The 17866-nt window shown below is 39.3% G+C and overlaps 1 protein-coding gene across 6 annotated transcripts in view; it reads right to left on the bottom strand.

Moving 5' to 3' along the window:
* Positions 1-16866, bottom strand: part of LOC101164166 (uncharacterized) — a 58595-nt gene extending 41729 nt beyond the window's left edge. For 2 of the 6 annotated variants that reach the window (XM_011480980.4, XM_011480981.4), the window contains exon 1: positions 16568-16781. In XM_011480980.4, coding sequence (XP_011479282.1) covers positions 16568-16595 — 28 coding nt within the window. In that variant the 5' untranslated portion in view covers positions 16596-16781. Of the gene's footprint in view, positions 1-16567 lie in introns of all 6 variants that reach the window. The other 4 variants (XM_004074050.5, XM_078954879.1, XM_078954880.1 and 1 more) reach the window with 3 other exon arrangements.
* Positions 16867-17866: the final 1000 nt, after the last annotated feature.

Below are 17866 nucleotides of genomic sequence, written 5' to 3'. Positions count from 1 at the left end.
CACACAGAAAGGTCCCCCGTTGATGTAGTTTATCATGTCCCCCAGCCGGGACTTGAACCGGGGCCTTCTTGCTGTGAGGCAAGAGCGCTAACCACTGCGCCACCGTGCAGCCCTGCAAAGCTTAATATTTAGTATATTTAGAAAACAATTAAAAATGGGCTTCCTTCATCTAAAAGTAATATTTTATCTAAAGTCAAACTTCCTACCAGCATCTCTGCATCTTAGTGACACGTGACTTTCATGTCATCTTTTAAACTATTTTGAAAGTGGTCTTTCAATTGATGACGTTTTCTCAGGAAAAAACATGTGTTGTGGACTTGGCTTTGTTTCACAACAACATAAAAAAATATATGAACCATGACAATATTTTCAGATCGTGCGACCCAAATGGGTTAGAATATGATCAAAATAATTTATTTTGTTTTGTTTTCTGCACCATTAATTGAAATGTGAGAGAGATCTCTCATTTTACAGGCAATCTTTTCAGTAAATGAGAAAAAGTCTTCAGCTTGTTTTGAAGAATGTTTACTCTTCTCCAGACTGCCACTTCCTTATCAACACAGCGGTAGCACTGGCTGGTCATTGCCTCACTTCACTTCAACTGAAAAGGGACCCTTTTTCCTGACATCTTCAACTTCCTCCTCAGTGTTAATATAAGGCATGCTGGGTTAGTCATGGCAACTCTCTGTGAGCACAGTTCAAAGAAAACCCAAAGGATCCTGAAAGCCATTTACGGAAGCCATCCACACTCATGCAGACACATACGAAATCATCAAGTCTCCTGAACGCACACCTCTGGACCTATGGGGTTGATGGAGCTTCCTGTCAGAGTCACAGAAGGGAGGTGAGCCGGTGAGGGGGAGAGAAAAGTCTAAGAACCGGAGAGGAAATGTCAGAGCTGGAGAGAAGAAACCAGAAACTGGCTCTTGGTAAAATGAGCTAGGACGAAAAAGTTTGCTTTTAAGGATCTTTGTTATTAATTAATAAAAGGTAAAACATTATACTTCAAAAACTAAATCTTAAGAAAGTAAAAAAGACCCTCATTTCAAGAAAAACTGTTCTATTTTCTGTTTTGCAAGAACTGGAAAAAATTCCGCTTAATTTGGTCCAGATTTAGTCCCGAACCTTGCGTTTGGTCTGAATTCAGACTGCCATCAAGGGGACTTTCCAGACCAAACTTTGTAAACAAAACCATGTGAGTAAAGATCTCTTCATTCAATCACCAGGAATTACAAGGGTGGCGCAAAGCAACTGGAGGGAGAAATTATGGAAGTCCTGCGCTTTGCAATCGTTGTTGAGATAGTTCACTTAATCAAACTTTATATTTTGCTGACCAATTTTGAATGTCTGCATCGATATCAGGCTCAACTCTTTTTATTGTTCTATGGTAAACCACCAGTCAATTTTTCATTGCAAAATCTGATATTGTTTTAAAGTTAATCCGCTAAACCGAAGGAAGTTCGGCAAAAAAAGAAACACAATAAACATGATAAAAATGTGTGGGTATAAGATAAAGTTTTAGTGTTGCTTGAAGATGTTAATCCAGAACCAAACATACCAAATGTCCTTTGAGGAAAAAAATATTTTACTTAATATATTTTACTGAAAATATCTTAACAGCTGCTTGGATGAGGTTTGATGGACATTTATCCGGAGTCCCCTGAAGGGTCTTGAGCTAACAAAGTCTGTTTAAGTCTTTAGTGAAAGTCTGGGGGAGTAAAACAATTCATTAACAGGCTTAATGTTTCTACAAAGAAAAACAAAGCAGAGGTCTTCATTATGTTTCTGTTGTTGAGTTTTCATTACGGCTAATGTTGGCTATTTGAATAATTTCTTTCTGGTACTGATCCAAATGATGTTTTCAGAGGAGCTTTATCCATCCCTTAAATTTATGAGGTGCACTATTAAAGAGTGTAAAATTTATAATTAAATGAAAAAGAAGAAGAAGAAAGTGCTCCTCTAAAGTAGAATATTAAAAAAAACTTTATCCTGGTACAGGGACAAAAAAAACAAAGCATGAAGATTTCATTTGAAGTAACAAGGAGAATTATCGAAAACATCTTAAAAAATTGAAACCATCCATCTTTAGATCACATGATCTTTTCACACTGAAATGAGATTTTTCCTTATAAAAACTGACGTTCATGTTTGTTCAATAACTGTAAAAATCTGGTAATGAATGTGATTCAGATGATGAATTGCAGAGGCTGCAGGGGGGTGTTGGCTTGTTAGATGAAACTCAGAGCTTCCAAGTTTCAGAACAATGTGTGCAAGGCTTTTAACCTTTGGAAAAAGGAGGTCATGAGCTTTTTGTGCATGAATCCACACAGTCTGCAGCGAAGTCTCCCAGAAAGAAGAGTAGCCGAGTAACATTCACAGATCCTCTGACAAAGCTGTTTTTCTGGTTGTCCTTTCAAGATTTCTCTCTCTTTGAAATAAAGGTTGCTTTTCTTTAGAATAGCTCATTCATTTAAATGATAAGACTGGAAATAATTTAATAAGGGAAAAAAAGGAAAGAATTACAGGAGAATGAATAACTGTGTTTTAGTGCCTTGTCATTTCCAGCGTAGGATTTTCACATCGATTTGTGAGCTAGACAGCTATGTCAGATTTTTACTTTGCTTTTTAAAGATTACGCCGATGAAAATTGTGTTCTTAGTGTTTTAACATGTTTTTGTGTCCTTTATTCTCATGATGGGGGACATGTATTAAGATTTACTTTTTTTTCTCAGTATTTAGTTATTCAAATCATGATGAATCAGAAGCAGAAGAAAAAAATGTGGTTTGAAAAAGTCTGTAGTTGTTACATACAAACTACAATCAGAGGCTACAAGCTCCCAGCTCTGCTCTTTTATTGCAAACAAATAGATCAATGTTTGTTGGATAGCTCCAATATTGCTCGCCATTTTTGCTGCACCGGTAATGTTAAGTCAGGGTTGTGACAGACAGCTAGCTGGGGTGAATCTAAACAGATAGATGTTGGGATGTGGAGGTGGGCTTCCTCCTCGCCAACGCTCTGCAGAAAATTATGTCCTTGAAAATGACACCAAATTTTTGTTTATTTTGGCTAAAAATGGCATAATCATAATTAAAAGACCACTGGGAACACATTTAAAATAGATCAAAAGATGATTGGTGTGGGACTTTCAACCCTAAAATAAACTGGGAACTAATAAAAGACCAGTGACAACTTCCTCTGCAGGAAGAAAAGGTCCCTGATCATCACATCAGAAGTCTTTGGAGCCAGTCCAACCATTTATCGGTTTGCAATGCCAGCGGTCAGGCTGGTTTTTGCTTAGTCAGTAATATAACATATAATATCAATTTAATTATACAAAAATAAATATGCTTTGGTCAGACTACTGCACTGCAAAAACAAGCTCCTTCGAAATAAGTAAAAAAATTTCCCCTATTAGGAGATTTTCTTACAGAAAAAAACAATCTTCTAAGGGGGTACGACTAATGGTCTTACCAAGTATTTCTATTTTAGGATAAAAATAATAGTCTCTAAGACTTGTTTTTTTTTCAAAGTATTGTCATTTTCATTTTCCTTGATAAGATTATTTTTCTTGCAAGACAGAAAATGAGATGTTTTTTTCTTAAAATAAGGTTCTTTTTTTAAATTTTGTTTTTGCAGTGTTGGTGGCAAAAGATCAGACATATCAGAACACTTGCCACACCTCCAGAAGGAGCTCTTATTTCCATATCTTACTGAATAATGTTTTACATTCGTTCAACAGCTTTTCTTTAAAAGCACTTATGATAAAGCTTTTCTGATAATTATCCAAGAAAAATCTATTGTATTTAGTGCTTGCAGAGAAAAGGGGAACAGAGGGCATAATGTTAAGGACAGAGGGTACAAAACTTTCAGCTTCTCCCTGAGGGCTAATGAACTCAAATACATTCATTTTTGGTAGGAGAACAGAAGATGGGAATGCAACATATTGATGAGAGGAGACAAAAAATTTGGAAGTAAACTCCTCAAGCGATATTTAAAAAAAGACACTTGCACCTGCACTTGCACGTTACTGAACAAACACTCAAGTGTGCGTCTGAGGAAGGGTGGCACTGTGTCACGCACCAACAATAGGTCCTGACAGCTCTCTCCAGCAGAGCCTGGCCTGTCAGCTGCCACTGCTCTGGGAATTCTGTGTGTTCTCGTGTGCATGCTTGCACTCTGTTGCGTGTAAAGTGACACACAGTCTGTGACAATGATCCAAAGTGAAGTCTAGAGTCTGACTCACCTCCGCTTCAGTGGCCGACGCTCTGAGCCCACTCTGAACGCTAAGCGAGTCTTACTCTGGACAGTTGGTCGGGGTAATCCCCATCAGCCATCCACTCCTTCCCACCTCTTTACTATTTTATACAACATCTCAGATGTTACCAAAGTCCTGAAAGCATTAGTAGGTTCTGTTTGTCTTCCTTTTTAGGGAAAGCAACACATTTACTGTCCTTTCCTCAAACTGTGAAAAAACTCTAAGTGCCTAGATACAGAAAAAAGCCTTTTTAACGCTACTCATGAGAATTCCAATGAAAGACATTTGATAATCCAGCAATTATATAGTTATTTGAATTTTTTCATATTGCCGTTATTAATTTGCAGCCAAAAAAAGCATTACTAATCCCTGAAAAAAAAGGAATTTTGATTTCTTTATATGAAATTGCAAGAAAACAAATGTATATTACTATCAAAGCTAGGAGTTTAATGTTGAAATCTCCAAATATGATCTTAATTTAGATGATGAAAAAGCATCAGGAAGTCCCTACAGACAACATTAACATTTTACAAAAATAAACCCCCTGTGAGAAATTGGGAACCTGTCCCAGGTGTACACCGCCTCCGCCCAACAGTAGACAGGACAGGTACTGGCAACCCCGTGACCCCGAAATGGATTCAGCGGATTAAGAGGATGGATGGATGGATGGATGGATGGATGGATGGATGGATGGATGGATGGATGGATGGATGGATGGATGGATGGATGGATGGATGGATGGATGGATGGATGGACCAAATAAATGAAGTGAAGGTGCACAATAGCAGAATTAAAATGTAAGGACGGCTTAGGTAATGGTTGGGATTTGATTAAAAATAGAAGCTGTTTTTTTTTAAAAAAAAAAAAAAAAAAAAAATTTATAGGGAAAAAGTGATGAAATGTAACATGCTTTCCAAGTTAAAACAGAGAAGTCAAAGCTTTGGTGTGAGACTAAAAAGAGTTATAATTTCATGAAAATTCTTATAAGAAAGACATAATGGTCTTAAAGCCACTCCAAAAAGACTAAGGTTCACTCAGAAACTGTGTTTTCTCTTTATTTAATCTGTTCCATTTTCATATTTTGTTTTTTACAATCTCTTTCAGAAAGGTTTTGATCATTTCAACTACAAAAAAGTTTAGAATATTTGTTTTACTTGTGCGTGTCTGGAGTTTGAGGAGTTTCCTCCTATGAAACTCAAGGGTCCAGCAGGTTTTTCCACACCTTTAGGATGACCTTCCTCACTTATGGAGCTCTGACTGTGAGGAAGCTCTTATCACCTGTAATGCTCTAGTGACTGAAACGGAGAGAAGCCCAGGCAGTCAGGTTCAAACCAGATGAACTGCTTTAAGACAGATGAGTGCAGGCTGTTTCAGCACCAGATCTGTTCACTCTGCAGCATCTTCAAACGGTTTACACAATCCTGCAGGTTTCCAGAGTGACAGATGAGATCATTTTTTATTTTTAAAACTCCTATGTGCACGTCTTGTCCTTCAGAGATGCTCTTCGACGGCTGTCATCTCCAATACTGACCACTCACAACATATCTGTCACTTATGGATGGACGTAGGACAGGCTGTATTTCATCCGGCCAAGGAATGAGTGCTTTGCTGCAGAGCGCTAACAGCTTGCACTGTAGGGCAAGAGCTGAGAGAGTTGCAGTTTTGTGCAGCAGATATGCAAATTCTTACCTTCCCTGTATAAATTTTAATAAGGACATCATCAGATTGTGGTAAAATCAGGTAAAGCAGAGAGCCATCAGGACTTGTCAGATTTTATAACCACTCAGAAAGGAAGTGAAGCACGGACACATGTCAGCCTCCTTCAGTCGCTCAACAGTTCTCGTATTCATCATTTTGGATGTGGAGATCTGAACAACTTTGACAACTGGAACGTCCTCGTACTGCAGGAGTGAAGACCTCGAAGCATATTTTCAGTCCAAGCTTGGACTTGTTTTGACTAAATTAGCCAGCAAAGCAAAAGATAAAATGGAAAATGCCTGGTAATTTAGAAAATCTACATAAATAAAGTTTGGAAGCGGAATATGCTTTGGCTGTTTTCCCAACCACTTCCATCTTGTATAATTTATCATGCAAAACGTGTTATCTATCAGGACATAACCATAAAGTCAGAGGAATAAATGAAGGGATGGAAAGTATTACCCCAATGGAGTCATTCTGAGCAAGGCGGCTTTAGAGTTCAGTGTTGGCTCACTTGGCCCGGCGCTGAAGCGGAGGTGAGTCAGACTCCAGACTTCGCTCTGGATCACTGTCACTGCAGGAGTGCTGCTTCTCAGAGGAAACACACACGGAGCAGAAAGGGGGACAAATCCACCTGCCTCTGGTTTCACTCGTGAACTTTAGCACAAAATATTTTTTCCAGACACAATGTTTAAAGAAATTTGGGGAAAATATGACACAGATATTTTTTGTGATGATTCTTGATGAATATTGGTAATTAGGGGTGTAACAATAAATCGATTAATCAATGAATCAAAAAAGTCACTTTTAACTGTAACTGTTTTAAGTCAAATTTGATTAATTTTATGTTTTTAATGTTTACAGTTTTATTGTAAATGTAATTCATTGTTTCCTCCTAGTCAGGACTCACTTGAAAAGAGATTCTACATTATGCAAAATTATAAAAGGAATCTGGAAAACTGCACTGTTTAGTACCCAGGTGTTTATCTCTGAGTCACAGTGGTTGAAGTTTTGGCTAAAGATGTCTTGGGTCATTCAAAATGAACCAATATTGACTATGAAACGTATCAGCAACCACAATTTATGGCATGAATTGAATCGTTAAAGCCCTATATGTAACTGTAAATGTAAATGTAAAATTAGATAATATTTATAAAAACACTCCCAAGAACATTTGCCTCATTTTGTCTCAATTTTATTTTATGCTGATCATATTTGCTCCAATCCCTTGTTTAAGGGAAACTTTAGGATAAAAAATAATCCAATCCTTTGTTTTCATTTCTTACAGCGACAGCTTTAAGAAGGCATGTTGAAGTCTTTTCATCTTAGGGGGAAATTACCTTTTAAGAGGTAGTGACTTCCATAAAGGAAGATCAGAAAATCTCTCAAAAAATGTGACAAAACCCTTTGTAAGATCTTGAGTTTCTGTTGTTAGCCAGCAGTTTGTCTTTAATTGTCTTCAGAAGGCTTTTTCAAATGTGCCCCTTCATGCCTGACTTTATGTCCAATTATGTAAAAAATATTCTTCAATGTTTTTCCATTCAAGGTGATGCTAAATTTAATGAAATGCTAGATTTAATGGTAAGTTGCAAATTAGTGACATACAACATGAAGGGGTTGTGATTTAAATTTTTGGTTTATTTGTTTGTTTGTTATCCTTTTGTTTTTGCCATTTGTGCTTGTATCTATCTGGAATAAAGGACCCTTTTGCAAAATGAGATGCTTCATCTCAAGGTGCCAGTCATTTAAATCCAACAGTTTAAATAGAAAACAAAGGAACAAAAAAGATAGAAGTTAGAGTTTCACAGCATTTGGACAAACCCAGGTTGAAGTCTGACCCCTCAGATCCCAAGATGCAGAAGCTGCTGGAACCAAAAATCATTGCAGAGATTGGTTTACGTCTCTGAACTAGAAACATGGAGGATTTTTTTTATTCATAACGGCTTCGAAAAAGGTTACAATTATTTTGTAAAAATGAAAAACTCTGGCATTTTAATGACTTGCTGCTTGTAGAGTTCCCTAAACGTATTCTGCCTCTTTAAAGATTTGTTACTAATAGATTTCTCAGTAGACAGAGTTCTTTCCTCTGTAAGTTCATCAGTGTCTTTATCTACAAGCATATACATTCACTGCGAACACAAAGCTGGAAACCTGCCACTCTTCATCGTCAGTCAAAGACAGAAAATGTCCGTCTCAGAGCTTACATGTGACAAAAACATCAGACAGTAAGACCACAGAAAAGAGTTGAAGTGTGTGGAGAGATGTGGTGTTTGTCTTGACGGCTGTCTTTGGAGCACAGTGTGTGTGAGGATTTGGCTCCAGACCCTCTGTGCCCTTCAGGAGGGCGAGTGGGTTCTTTCAATTAATTAAGATATGTCCGAGGGCAGTTTTGGCTTCAGAAGATCTCAAGCCAAACTCTCCCTTTTACATGATGCAAATTGTGTTGTCGCTTTATCAAAAAACCCACAGTGCAGTGCAATTTCCAGACGTCACTGTGCAGGATTATTTTTTTGTCTAAATGTTTTTCTTTAGCTTACAGTTTTAAAACTTTAAACTTCTTCTCCCTGCCGGAGCTGACATTCATCGGGCAGTGCAGCGCTTCCCCTGACAACCTGAAGCCGAAGCTGCAGACTCGATGCAGCTCAATTCCAGAGGAGACACTGAAAAACAAGGGCCTAAAAAAAAACGGAGCCCGAAGGAGGCGTCGGCTTCAGCTTCCATTACTTCCCTAAATCAATATGGCTAAAAATAAAAGCAGCAGGACTCTGATCTGCATCTGATGAAGACCGCACAGGCTGAGTGTCACATCAGATGCAACCTAACTTATCCAACCTGCATTTGTTTATGTGGAAATCAAGCTGCCATCTGCCAAACTGAGAGCGTTCTTTACTCTGTCCCTGTTAAATGAAACCCAGGAGTAAAAACAACCGTGTGCTCAGTAATGAATCGCTGCGCAGCTCAAATACCACAAACAAATGTCCGTATAATGGGCAGGTGTTGACATTCATAACCTCATGAAGGTAACATAAACATTTGAACAGCTCTCACTGTAATGACAATTTCCGTTTCATAGTCATTATTTGCCCGAAAGCAAATAAAAGTCACAGAACCATCCCATTGTCACAAAGTTCTTATATCTTAAAATTAGCTATATTTATAAAAAATGTCAAACATTCATACATATAAGAGTTGGAACCTGCAACTCTTGACCAAAATTCCAACAATATTTAGGTAAACTGCAATGCAAAGTCCATTCATTCTATAGTTCTAATGGTGACCCACATCCCAGCAGCTTCATACTCAGTTGTAGACCCAATGACGACAGTCTGAAGGCCTCAAGACAATATCATCTGTGTAAGGTACGAAAACAGTCAGTGACAGATGGCAGCAGTGACTCAGCATCTATACACTGGACCAACTGTCAAGGCTTTGCCAGTAATTTTGGGGGTATCATCTTGGACTTAATGACTGATTGGTACTATTCAAAAAAGACAACCACCAACCCCAGTTTGTCATCACTGTGGAACAACTGAATGCATGAATCCAACTCTGTTCCTTCTGAATTTGAGGTTCATTTATTGGTTTTTCAACCAAAATCTGTAAGTGGAAGCAAAATTCATGAGATTTTTTTGTGCGGCCAGATCAAAAGTGTGAGGATTGTGCTCTCTAGTTTTTCAGTTATGTTTTGTTTTGAGTTTTCCCTTATCAGTCTCTCCAGGTTCATGTTAATAATCATCCACAGCTATCTTCATTTCTTTTAATTGTCCGCAGAACTTTTAAGGGTCTGGTTTTCAGTTCAGATCAGCTTCTCTGTCACAAGTTTTGTTGCTCCCTTAGTTTTGGTATGTTTGGGTTTGTTTATTAAATGTTTAAGGCTCTGCCACCAAACCCATCCTCCTGCTTTTTAGGTGCCACACCTCCAGTTCCTGACAAATACCTTAAAAAGAAATTATGTTTGTGTCCTTAAGTCTGTGGATTTTGTTGTCCAACTGAGCTTTTAACTGGGTTGTCTATGCCGTTGTCCCAGAATTGACATTGCAGCTCATATAGACAGTCATAGGCTCAATGCACTTGAGTAAGAATTACCAAGGCATTCATTTCTGCTGTCACACTGCAGTTTAAGCAGCTGCTCTTAAGCTACAGTCACACCGGCCCTAGCAACTTGGGTTTAAGCAGCCACTTTTGAAGAAAATTTACGCAAACGCCCGTAAAACCGTGTTTCGGGCTTCCACATTCAAAAACCTTTGAGTTCATGCAACGCTAGCGAGTTTTTAAGTCAGTTTTCAGGCTCTACATGCAAACCGGTGATTAATGACTGCATGCTGAAACCTCAACCAGCTGAACTGTCGACCGCTTGAACTTCAAACAGCCGAACCCAAACACGGAGTCTAATTTGGTTGTAACTTGTGGATACTATCCTATTCAAAAAACAGAAGTGCCAACCATTGTACTGAATATGGAGGAGAAGACATTCATTAACTGTGGTTAGTGCCTTGCCACACTTGTGCGACACCGAAAGTCTTTCATATATCCGAATTGAGCCGTGAAGGAAAAACCCTGGAGCAAGATTCAGAAGATTTGAACCATTTCAACATTTCACACCAAACCTTTTCCAAATACATGGCGGACAGGAACTAGAAAACAGTAGAAAATTGCCACTCCCTGCTTGTCCAGTTCAGGAACGGTGTCAACACCACGGGCAGAATGCGTGTCATTAAATTGCGCATAGCACGTTCCTGAACGCACAACACATGCCCGGTGTGACCGTAGCATTATCAGGGTGATTTTATCCAAGACAGGTATAAGCAAAATAAGCTTAATAAATATATATATAAATTTATATATATATATATATATATATATATATATATATATATATATATATATATATATATATATATATATATATATATATATATATATATATATATATATATATATATATATATATATATATATATATATATATATATTATGTCATTAAACCTCTTTTCTAAACTCCTCCATTGCAGTTCCTAACTTGTCTTGATTTGCACTCCAAATTTCCTTGTACCACTTACACCTGTTTTAACTTTTTACCTGTTTGATAGTTAGTTTTGTCCATTTACATTGTAGTAAATGGCACCAAGATTGCATTGCAAGCAAAGCAGTGCCCTTGTTTTAACATAAACCAAACTTTAACCGTTTAACACCAAAGCTTTAGCTCCAGTGTTAACATTATTGTAACTACCATAACTCTTCAATTGTTGACGCAATTAATTTAAATCCAGCTGATTTTGAGGCTGAGAAAACACAGCTTTGCACTGAAATGCAACACTGTACAGTAGTAAAGTGCTTACGCAATCAGCGTGAATCAGCTGATTCTGACATGGAGAAAAGCGATTTTGCGCCGACATGCAACACTTTACATTAACCAACGTAAGCCGCTTTTCTCTGAGTCAGAATCAGGTGATTCCTGTTGATCACGTAAATGGTCGAAGAGTTACGGCGACAGCTCCTGTGTTGAAGGTTAAATCGACACTTCCCAACAAACATAGGCGAAGCCCAAGCAGCTTAAACTGACACTGTAAGTGAGGACAAGGTTTCACTATAAAGAATCCTCATCTGTGATTACAAATATTGCAATGTTGGAGTTTCTGAACAAAAAGAATGCTGCAGCAAATCGATCGCTTTGGTCATTTCTGTAAGTATGTGTTTTCTGCATTGCCTTTCAAAGCCAGCTTGCAGAAAGTGGCGGCACAAACTGCCTGGAACCCTCTCTATATAAAAGTCCTGCTGTCTGAGTGTTGAGTACTGCAGCAAGCATGAGCTCTACTCAAAGTGAAGGATGATCGGAGGTAATAACAGGCAGCGATGATTTGGTTAAACAGCACTCTGATGGAAACACAGCTGTGGGACGAGATTGAGTTTGGAAAGACCAAACCTCCCCCATACAGCAGAGTCACAGCAATAATAGAGAATACAGGAACAACTTTAACTAAATGTGGCTCCTCATTAGCAGAGCGTCTGCAGAACACCAGACGTCTGATGAGCAGAGATGTGCGAGAGCCATTGTCCAATATTTACAGTAACATGCTGCTCGTCCGTCTTTCATTGACCTCCCTCTTTTACCCACATCTATTTTTAGCAGCACTCACACTCACTTAGCCCTAATATAAGAATAGATTCTCCTCACAGAAAATACAGCTGGAAATATTGTGCAGGCGACGAGAGGAAGAAAGAGGGGACCAGGGTCACACAGCTTTTCTTCAACAATAGCAACCACCTAACTCAACCCCTATTGAGGTATTTAGTTAATTTAGCTCAAGAACATGAACAAGTTGCTTTTAAACCAACACTTTTATTTTTCTGAAGTATGGGTTCAGATTTCTCCAAAAAACATCTGCCTCTGTTCTTTCTCTCCTTGATTTTGATTGAAGAAGTCAAGGAAAGAAAACTGGAAATGTTGTGAACTCAAAGGAAAAACCCATGTCAGTAAATTGGGATTTTTAGGATAATGTGTGTCTTGGCAGATTTAGCGCTCAGAACAAGAGTGCTCCTTTACTACTTATATGTGTACATGTACACATGCAATTATCCTAATTGATAATAGTTTAGCCAGTATTTTAAAAGCTTTATGGTTTTTCTGCTAAATAAATTGCTCCCACTCTTATCATTGACCTTTTACTGACAGAGCCTGACATGCTTTGGATTCAAACTCACCATGTTAATAAACTCAAAAACCAGAACAAGGAGGTTTGGTTTTTCAAATTGAAAATAGTTTGGTGCCAAGAACAGCTATTAGGACGCAGCTGATTTGTGCTGAGCTATTAGACTGTATTTACAATTGATCGATGTTTCTTGTTCTTGTTCCTGGATGAAGCTTTTATTTATTTGCCACTGAGAAATTTACACATTTCGCTGTCTCTATCCCAAAATATGAATTTTGAAAATGCAATTTTGAAAATCTTCGGTGTATTCCTAACTTTCAATGATCCCCACCCCTCCCTTGTTTTAAGTTTTCTAAATTTCATGTTTTGCAGGCATGCATGTTTTACCCTTCCAGCCGTAAGCAGCCAGACTGAGGTCTGCACTTTGGCAGAACCCAAAATCAGGCCTTGATTTTATTTTTATTTATTTCTTTTTTTTGATGATCTTAAGCTTTATCAGTAGCCGACATTTTTACTGTTTCCCTTTCATTTCTAAACAAAATCTTAATTTTTCTTGATCCCCAACGCAAAAACAAAGTTTCAAGTCTCTACAGTAGCAAATCCCCACACCATAATACCTCTGCCCCGTGTTTTTCTTTTCCTTGTGCTTGATGGATGGCTTTAGCAGGCCAGTAGTGATTTTTAATGCTGTATTTGACCAACCCTAACCATTAAAAAAGTTTCTTTTAGGTTGACTCGCAGATCTGGGAATACCAACACCCACCAGAAACTGGATCCTTGACTTTCTCACTGACCGACCACAGGTGGTGAGGATGGGAAAGCAGGTCTCTGCTGAGCTGACAGTTAGCACTGGTACACCACAGGGGTGCTGCCTCAGTCCAAAGCTCTTCTCACTTTACACCCACGACTGCACCTCCCCCGACTCCAACAACATCATCATTAAGTATGCAGACGACACAACCGTCCTCGGCCTCATCAGAGGAGGGGACGAGTCTGCATACAGAGACCTTGTGCACAGGATCACCATCTACGGAGAGGACAACGACCTTGTTCTCAACGTAGAGAAAACAAAAGAGATAATCGTGGACTACAGAAGGAAAGCACCGCCACATCAACCGCTCATCATCAACGGGACTGTGGTGGAGCGGACCGACTGCCACCGGTTCCTTGGTCTGCAGATCACAAACAGCCTCAGCTGGGAAAGAAACACTGCTGCCACAGTGAAGAAAGCCCAGCAGAGGCTGTACTTCATCAGGCTGCTGAAGAAGGCCGGTCTCAAGCGCCGGACCCTCACCCAAGCCTACAGGGGGCTTGTGGAAAGCATCCTCACAAGCGGACTAACAGCCTGGTTCAGTAACACCACCTTAAAAGAGAAGAAGATGCTGCAGAGGGTCATTAATACAGCTGGAAAAATCATAGGTTGCAACCTTCCATCCATGGACACCATCTACAAACAGCGCTGCAGGAGGAGAGTGACTAAGATCATCAGAGACAGACACCACCCTGCTCATGGACTGATCCAATGCGTGGACTCAGGCCACAACCTCAGGCGTCGCAGGCCTGAAAGCATCCACGTACACACCACACGCTTCCACGACAGCTTCTTCCCAGCTGCAATCAGAATGCTGGCTAAGGACATCAGAGAGAGAAGACTGGACTAAAATACTAAGTGCAATAAACAATAATATGTGCAATAATTCTATGTGCAATAATGCTTCTGTACAGATTGGGTCTCTGCAATATCCATTATCATATTTTACTGATATTTATATTTTTATACACCATGTAAATTTGTTGTCTAATTTTGACTTTTAACTTTATTCTATTTATTTTTATTTTCTTTATTATTTCTTCTTCAAATTTTTCTTTTGTCCTTTTTTAACTTATCCTGACATGAGAGATGCCAAAGAAAAATTCCGATGTACCGCATGTGCAAACGGCAATAAAACTTGAATCTTGAATCTTGAATCTTGACTTCTAACTAGGATGGTCTGGCAGACTTTGTTCATGTAAAAGGGGGAGTAACAACACATTTTTATGCCTTCATTAAATCTGCTTTGCTTCCACAGTGAACATTTTTAAAAGCAGACCTGGAAACAGCTGGTTGTCAAAAATAGCTGCTTGTTTTTCCTGAAATAATACCCAACCAGGAAAAAACAACACATGGAACCTGGTAGTCCTTTAATTATCACGCCTTTTAAATTCACTGCTGTATGCAAATGACTGTTTCCTTTACTTTCAAGCTTTGGTCCACTGAGTAGTCTGTTTGCATAAATACAGCGGAAAAACTTAGTGGAGACTGACCAGGATTCACTTGTAAGTTCCACACCAAAGTCCAGGTGAGCTTTCCCACCTGTTGAACAAAAGGGGCTATCCGTGGAAATGGATAAAACATCTCTAAAAACAGACTCAAACAAAATAGTTGGAGATTGGCTTTAAATGCATTTAAGCTGCAGCTTCAATCGAACTCAAACATGGGAGTCAAAAATCTAAAACTACACGCTAATCAGAAATGTTTTTAAATTCTATGAGTTTTATCAATTCTGAACGTGTGCATTCTTAATTATTAAGTTACTTTTACGCTGCGTCTTACTTCACAAAGGTCACACTTACCTTCCCAGCTGCTATTTTCCTTCACGAGAAAGGAGACAAAGCTTTGCTGGTGCGTTCATATGAACACGAGAAAGCCGGACTCTCGCTGCGTGTTAAGAACTCAAATATTTAAAGCCTAAAATAGGGCTTTAAACTCAAAGACATGAGACTTTATACGTTTAACACTTTGATGTTGAAGTAGGAAAAAAAAACAGTTTTTTCAACTGTTTACTTATAACTATCAATTAATTAGAATTCAAAATTAAAATTTTAAATTTCAAGTCGTTTAAGAAAAGCAGACTTTTCCTGACAAAGCTGCAAGACAAGATATCCTCTGAAACTCACACAAGCAGCAACACAAATCTGCATCATTCTCTTGATGCATCCTGCTTGCATCTTATATCCAAAAAAACTCAAAAATAAATCTGCACTTCTAAATCCATAAAGGATGCATAAAAGGGGCCAACCAGGTGAACATCTTATCAAAAGGCCATTTAACAGTTGTAAGTGTAAAACCTTTTTGTGTTGTCCAACCACACCCAAATAAATCTTTTTCTTTTTCTTTTGGGTGCACAAAAACCCTTCTCTCGATGTGAATCCTCTCCTGCAGCAGTCAATACTTGTGAAACTTTTCTAAAAGCCCAATTGGAGTCCAAAAATTAAGTAGAGATTCAGTGTCTTGGCTGTGAGCACAGATGTAGAACTAAAATGATCAGCATACATTTAAACTGTTTGTTCGTGCAGGGGGGTGCAGTTCGCTTGTGGTAGCAGAGGGCACCCCTGGCTTTTCAGAAATGACCTAAATGTGCAAAAGCAGACCAAACTCACACCTGAGTTTACCATCCAGCTTCTGAGTCATCCTGCACGAGCCAGCCTGTCAGAGAAGCCCTGTGTGCTCTGCTTGCATCCTCAATTTATTACGTCGCTCCATGACGCACAGTAAAGAGACAAGAGAGGATGGAGGGAAGGAGAGCTGAGAGGAGGAGGCAGAAAATGGGGGGAAAGATAGGGGATTATTTCAGACACCCATTGACCTTAGCTTCATGTCAAGGCGGGGGTCTCTCTCCTCTCTGTCCCTGTCTCGCGCGCACACGGCCCCGGTTTTCATCCATGTGGACGCGCACACGTCAAGCCGCATCTTCCGCTCACATCCTCGCCGCCTGTCTGTCCTACCTCCCCACACTCATCCCTCTGTCCACCTCTTTTGTCAGGATAAAGACCCATAACATGGGGGGGAAGCGCAGCGGCTGCGCCGCAACTCCGCGCCAAAGTGCCTTGAAACCACGCATTCCACTGCTTTTCATTCCCCGCATGCACGCACGCTCGCATCCACGCGTCCCTGCACATCTCTGTGAGGCGGCGTGTCCTTACTGATCGTCCGGGATCCTATGCAGCCCATGTTGTCTTACAGAGGCTCGTGCAGCTCGGGGGGAATAAAATCCATCAGTCCAGCGGGCATCTCCCCCCAATCTCGTTGTCCTGGTCTCCCGTGTTCTCCACCCTGTCCTCCTCTCCGTCCTCCTTACCTCTGTACGTGAGAAGCGGGGAGGGTGTGTGTGTGTGTGTGTGTGTGTGAGCGAGTGTGTCATCCGCGTCGCTTTCTCTCCCCCTCTGGTCTCTGGAACTCAGAGGGAGTAGGGCTGCAAACTGACATTCACTGACGCGTCCAACTTTCCTGTTTTAATGTGACGCAAAACGAACAAACACTTGCGGTACGTCACATGAGAGGACGCAGGTCAGCATCCAAAACAGTTCAAATTGAATTTCTTTTTTTAAATATCAAACAATAATTACTATAAAATCTGAATGAAATCAGGAGGAAAACAAAAGCCTCACACCTATAGTTTTTTTAGATTCCCTCCATTCTTTTCTTCTGAAAACTGTGCCTCTTTTAATAAGGTTTTACAGCTTTGCTCCTACTTTTAAGCTGCAAGACAATCTAATGTCTTTTCTGTATTAGTTGAATTTTAAACATTAAGCAAATAAATATTTGCCTAAATTCATACTTGTTATGACAATCTTAAAGGTTTTCAGCTGATTGGCATCATTGATTATTTTCAGGTTTAGCCACCTTGCAGGAATTTTGGGAGGAGATTCTCATGAGTTTTGTGGATCTCTGTTCCAAAACTCACATCTTGTTTGTCTTATCTGACACTTACTGAAGAAGTCCCTTTTAAGAAAGAACAAAGCTTAGACTTCACAAAAGGCTGAAGCAACAAAGTTGAGTAAAGAAAGACGTGAATGTTGTGGAGATGAAAAGATAGACTATTGTGATCATTAAAATCCACAAAATACATGCTGGATGATCCATCATGTTTTATTTCCAGTGCTCGCACTGATGGAAGGAGGTTTTAGACAAAATCTCATCCTTTTTCTCATCTTTCACCCTCATCCTTGGTGTCCTTTGATGGCTCTTTGGTCTTGTTTGTTGTGGAGACATGTCGGTCTGACTGTTTAATGGAGTTTAGAGCTGCTTTTATACAGAAAAACTGTTCAAACAGATGACAACAGGAACAAGTAAATAGAAGAGCTTTACAGGTTTGTGAACAGAATTATTTTGTTTAATATTTATTTTCTGCATCTTTATACAAATCATATCCTTAAAAATTATGCTTAATGAATTGCATACTTTTTATATCATAAACATAGATTTTAAGTGGGACAACTTGC

This window comes from Oryzias latipes, chromosome 11 (genome assembly GCF_053564925.1).
Source record: "Oryzias latipes strain Hd-rR chromosome 11, Olatipes_Hd-rR_3.1".
Taxonomy (NCBI): Eukaryota; Metazoa; Chordata; class Actinopteri; order Beloniformes; family Adrianichthyidae; genus Oryzias; species Oryzias latipes.
Note: the sequence above shows the minus strand (reverse complement) of the source record. Positions and strands in the feature narration are given on the sequence as shown.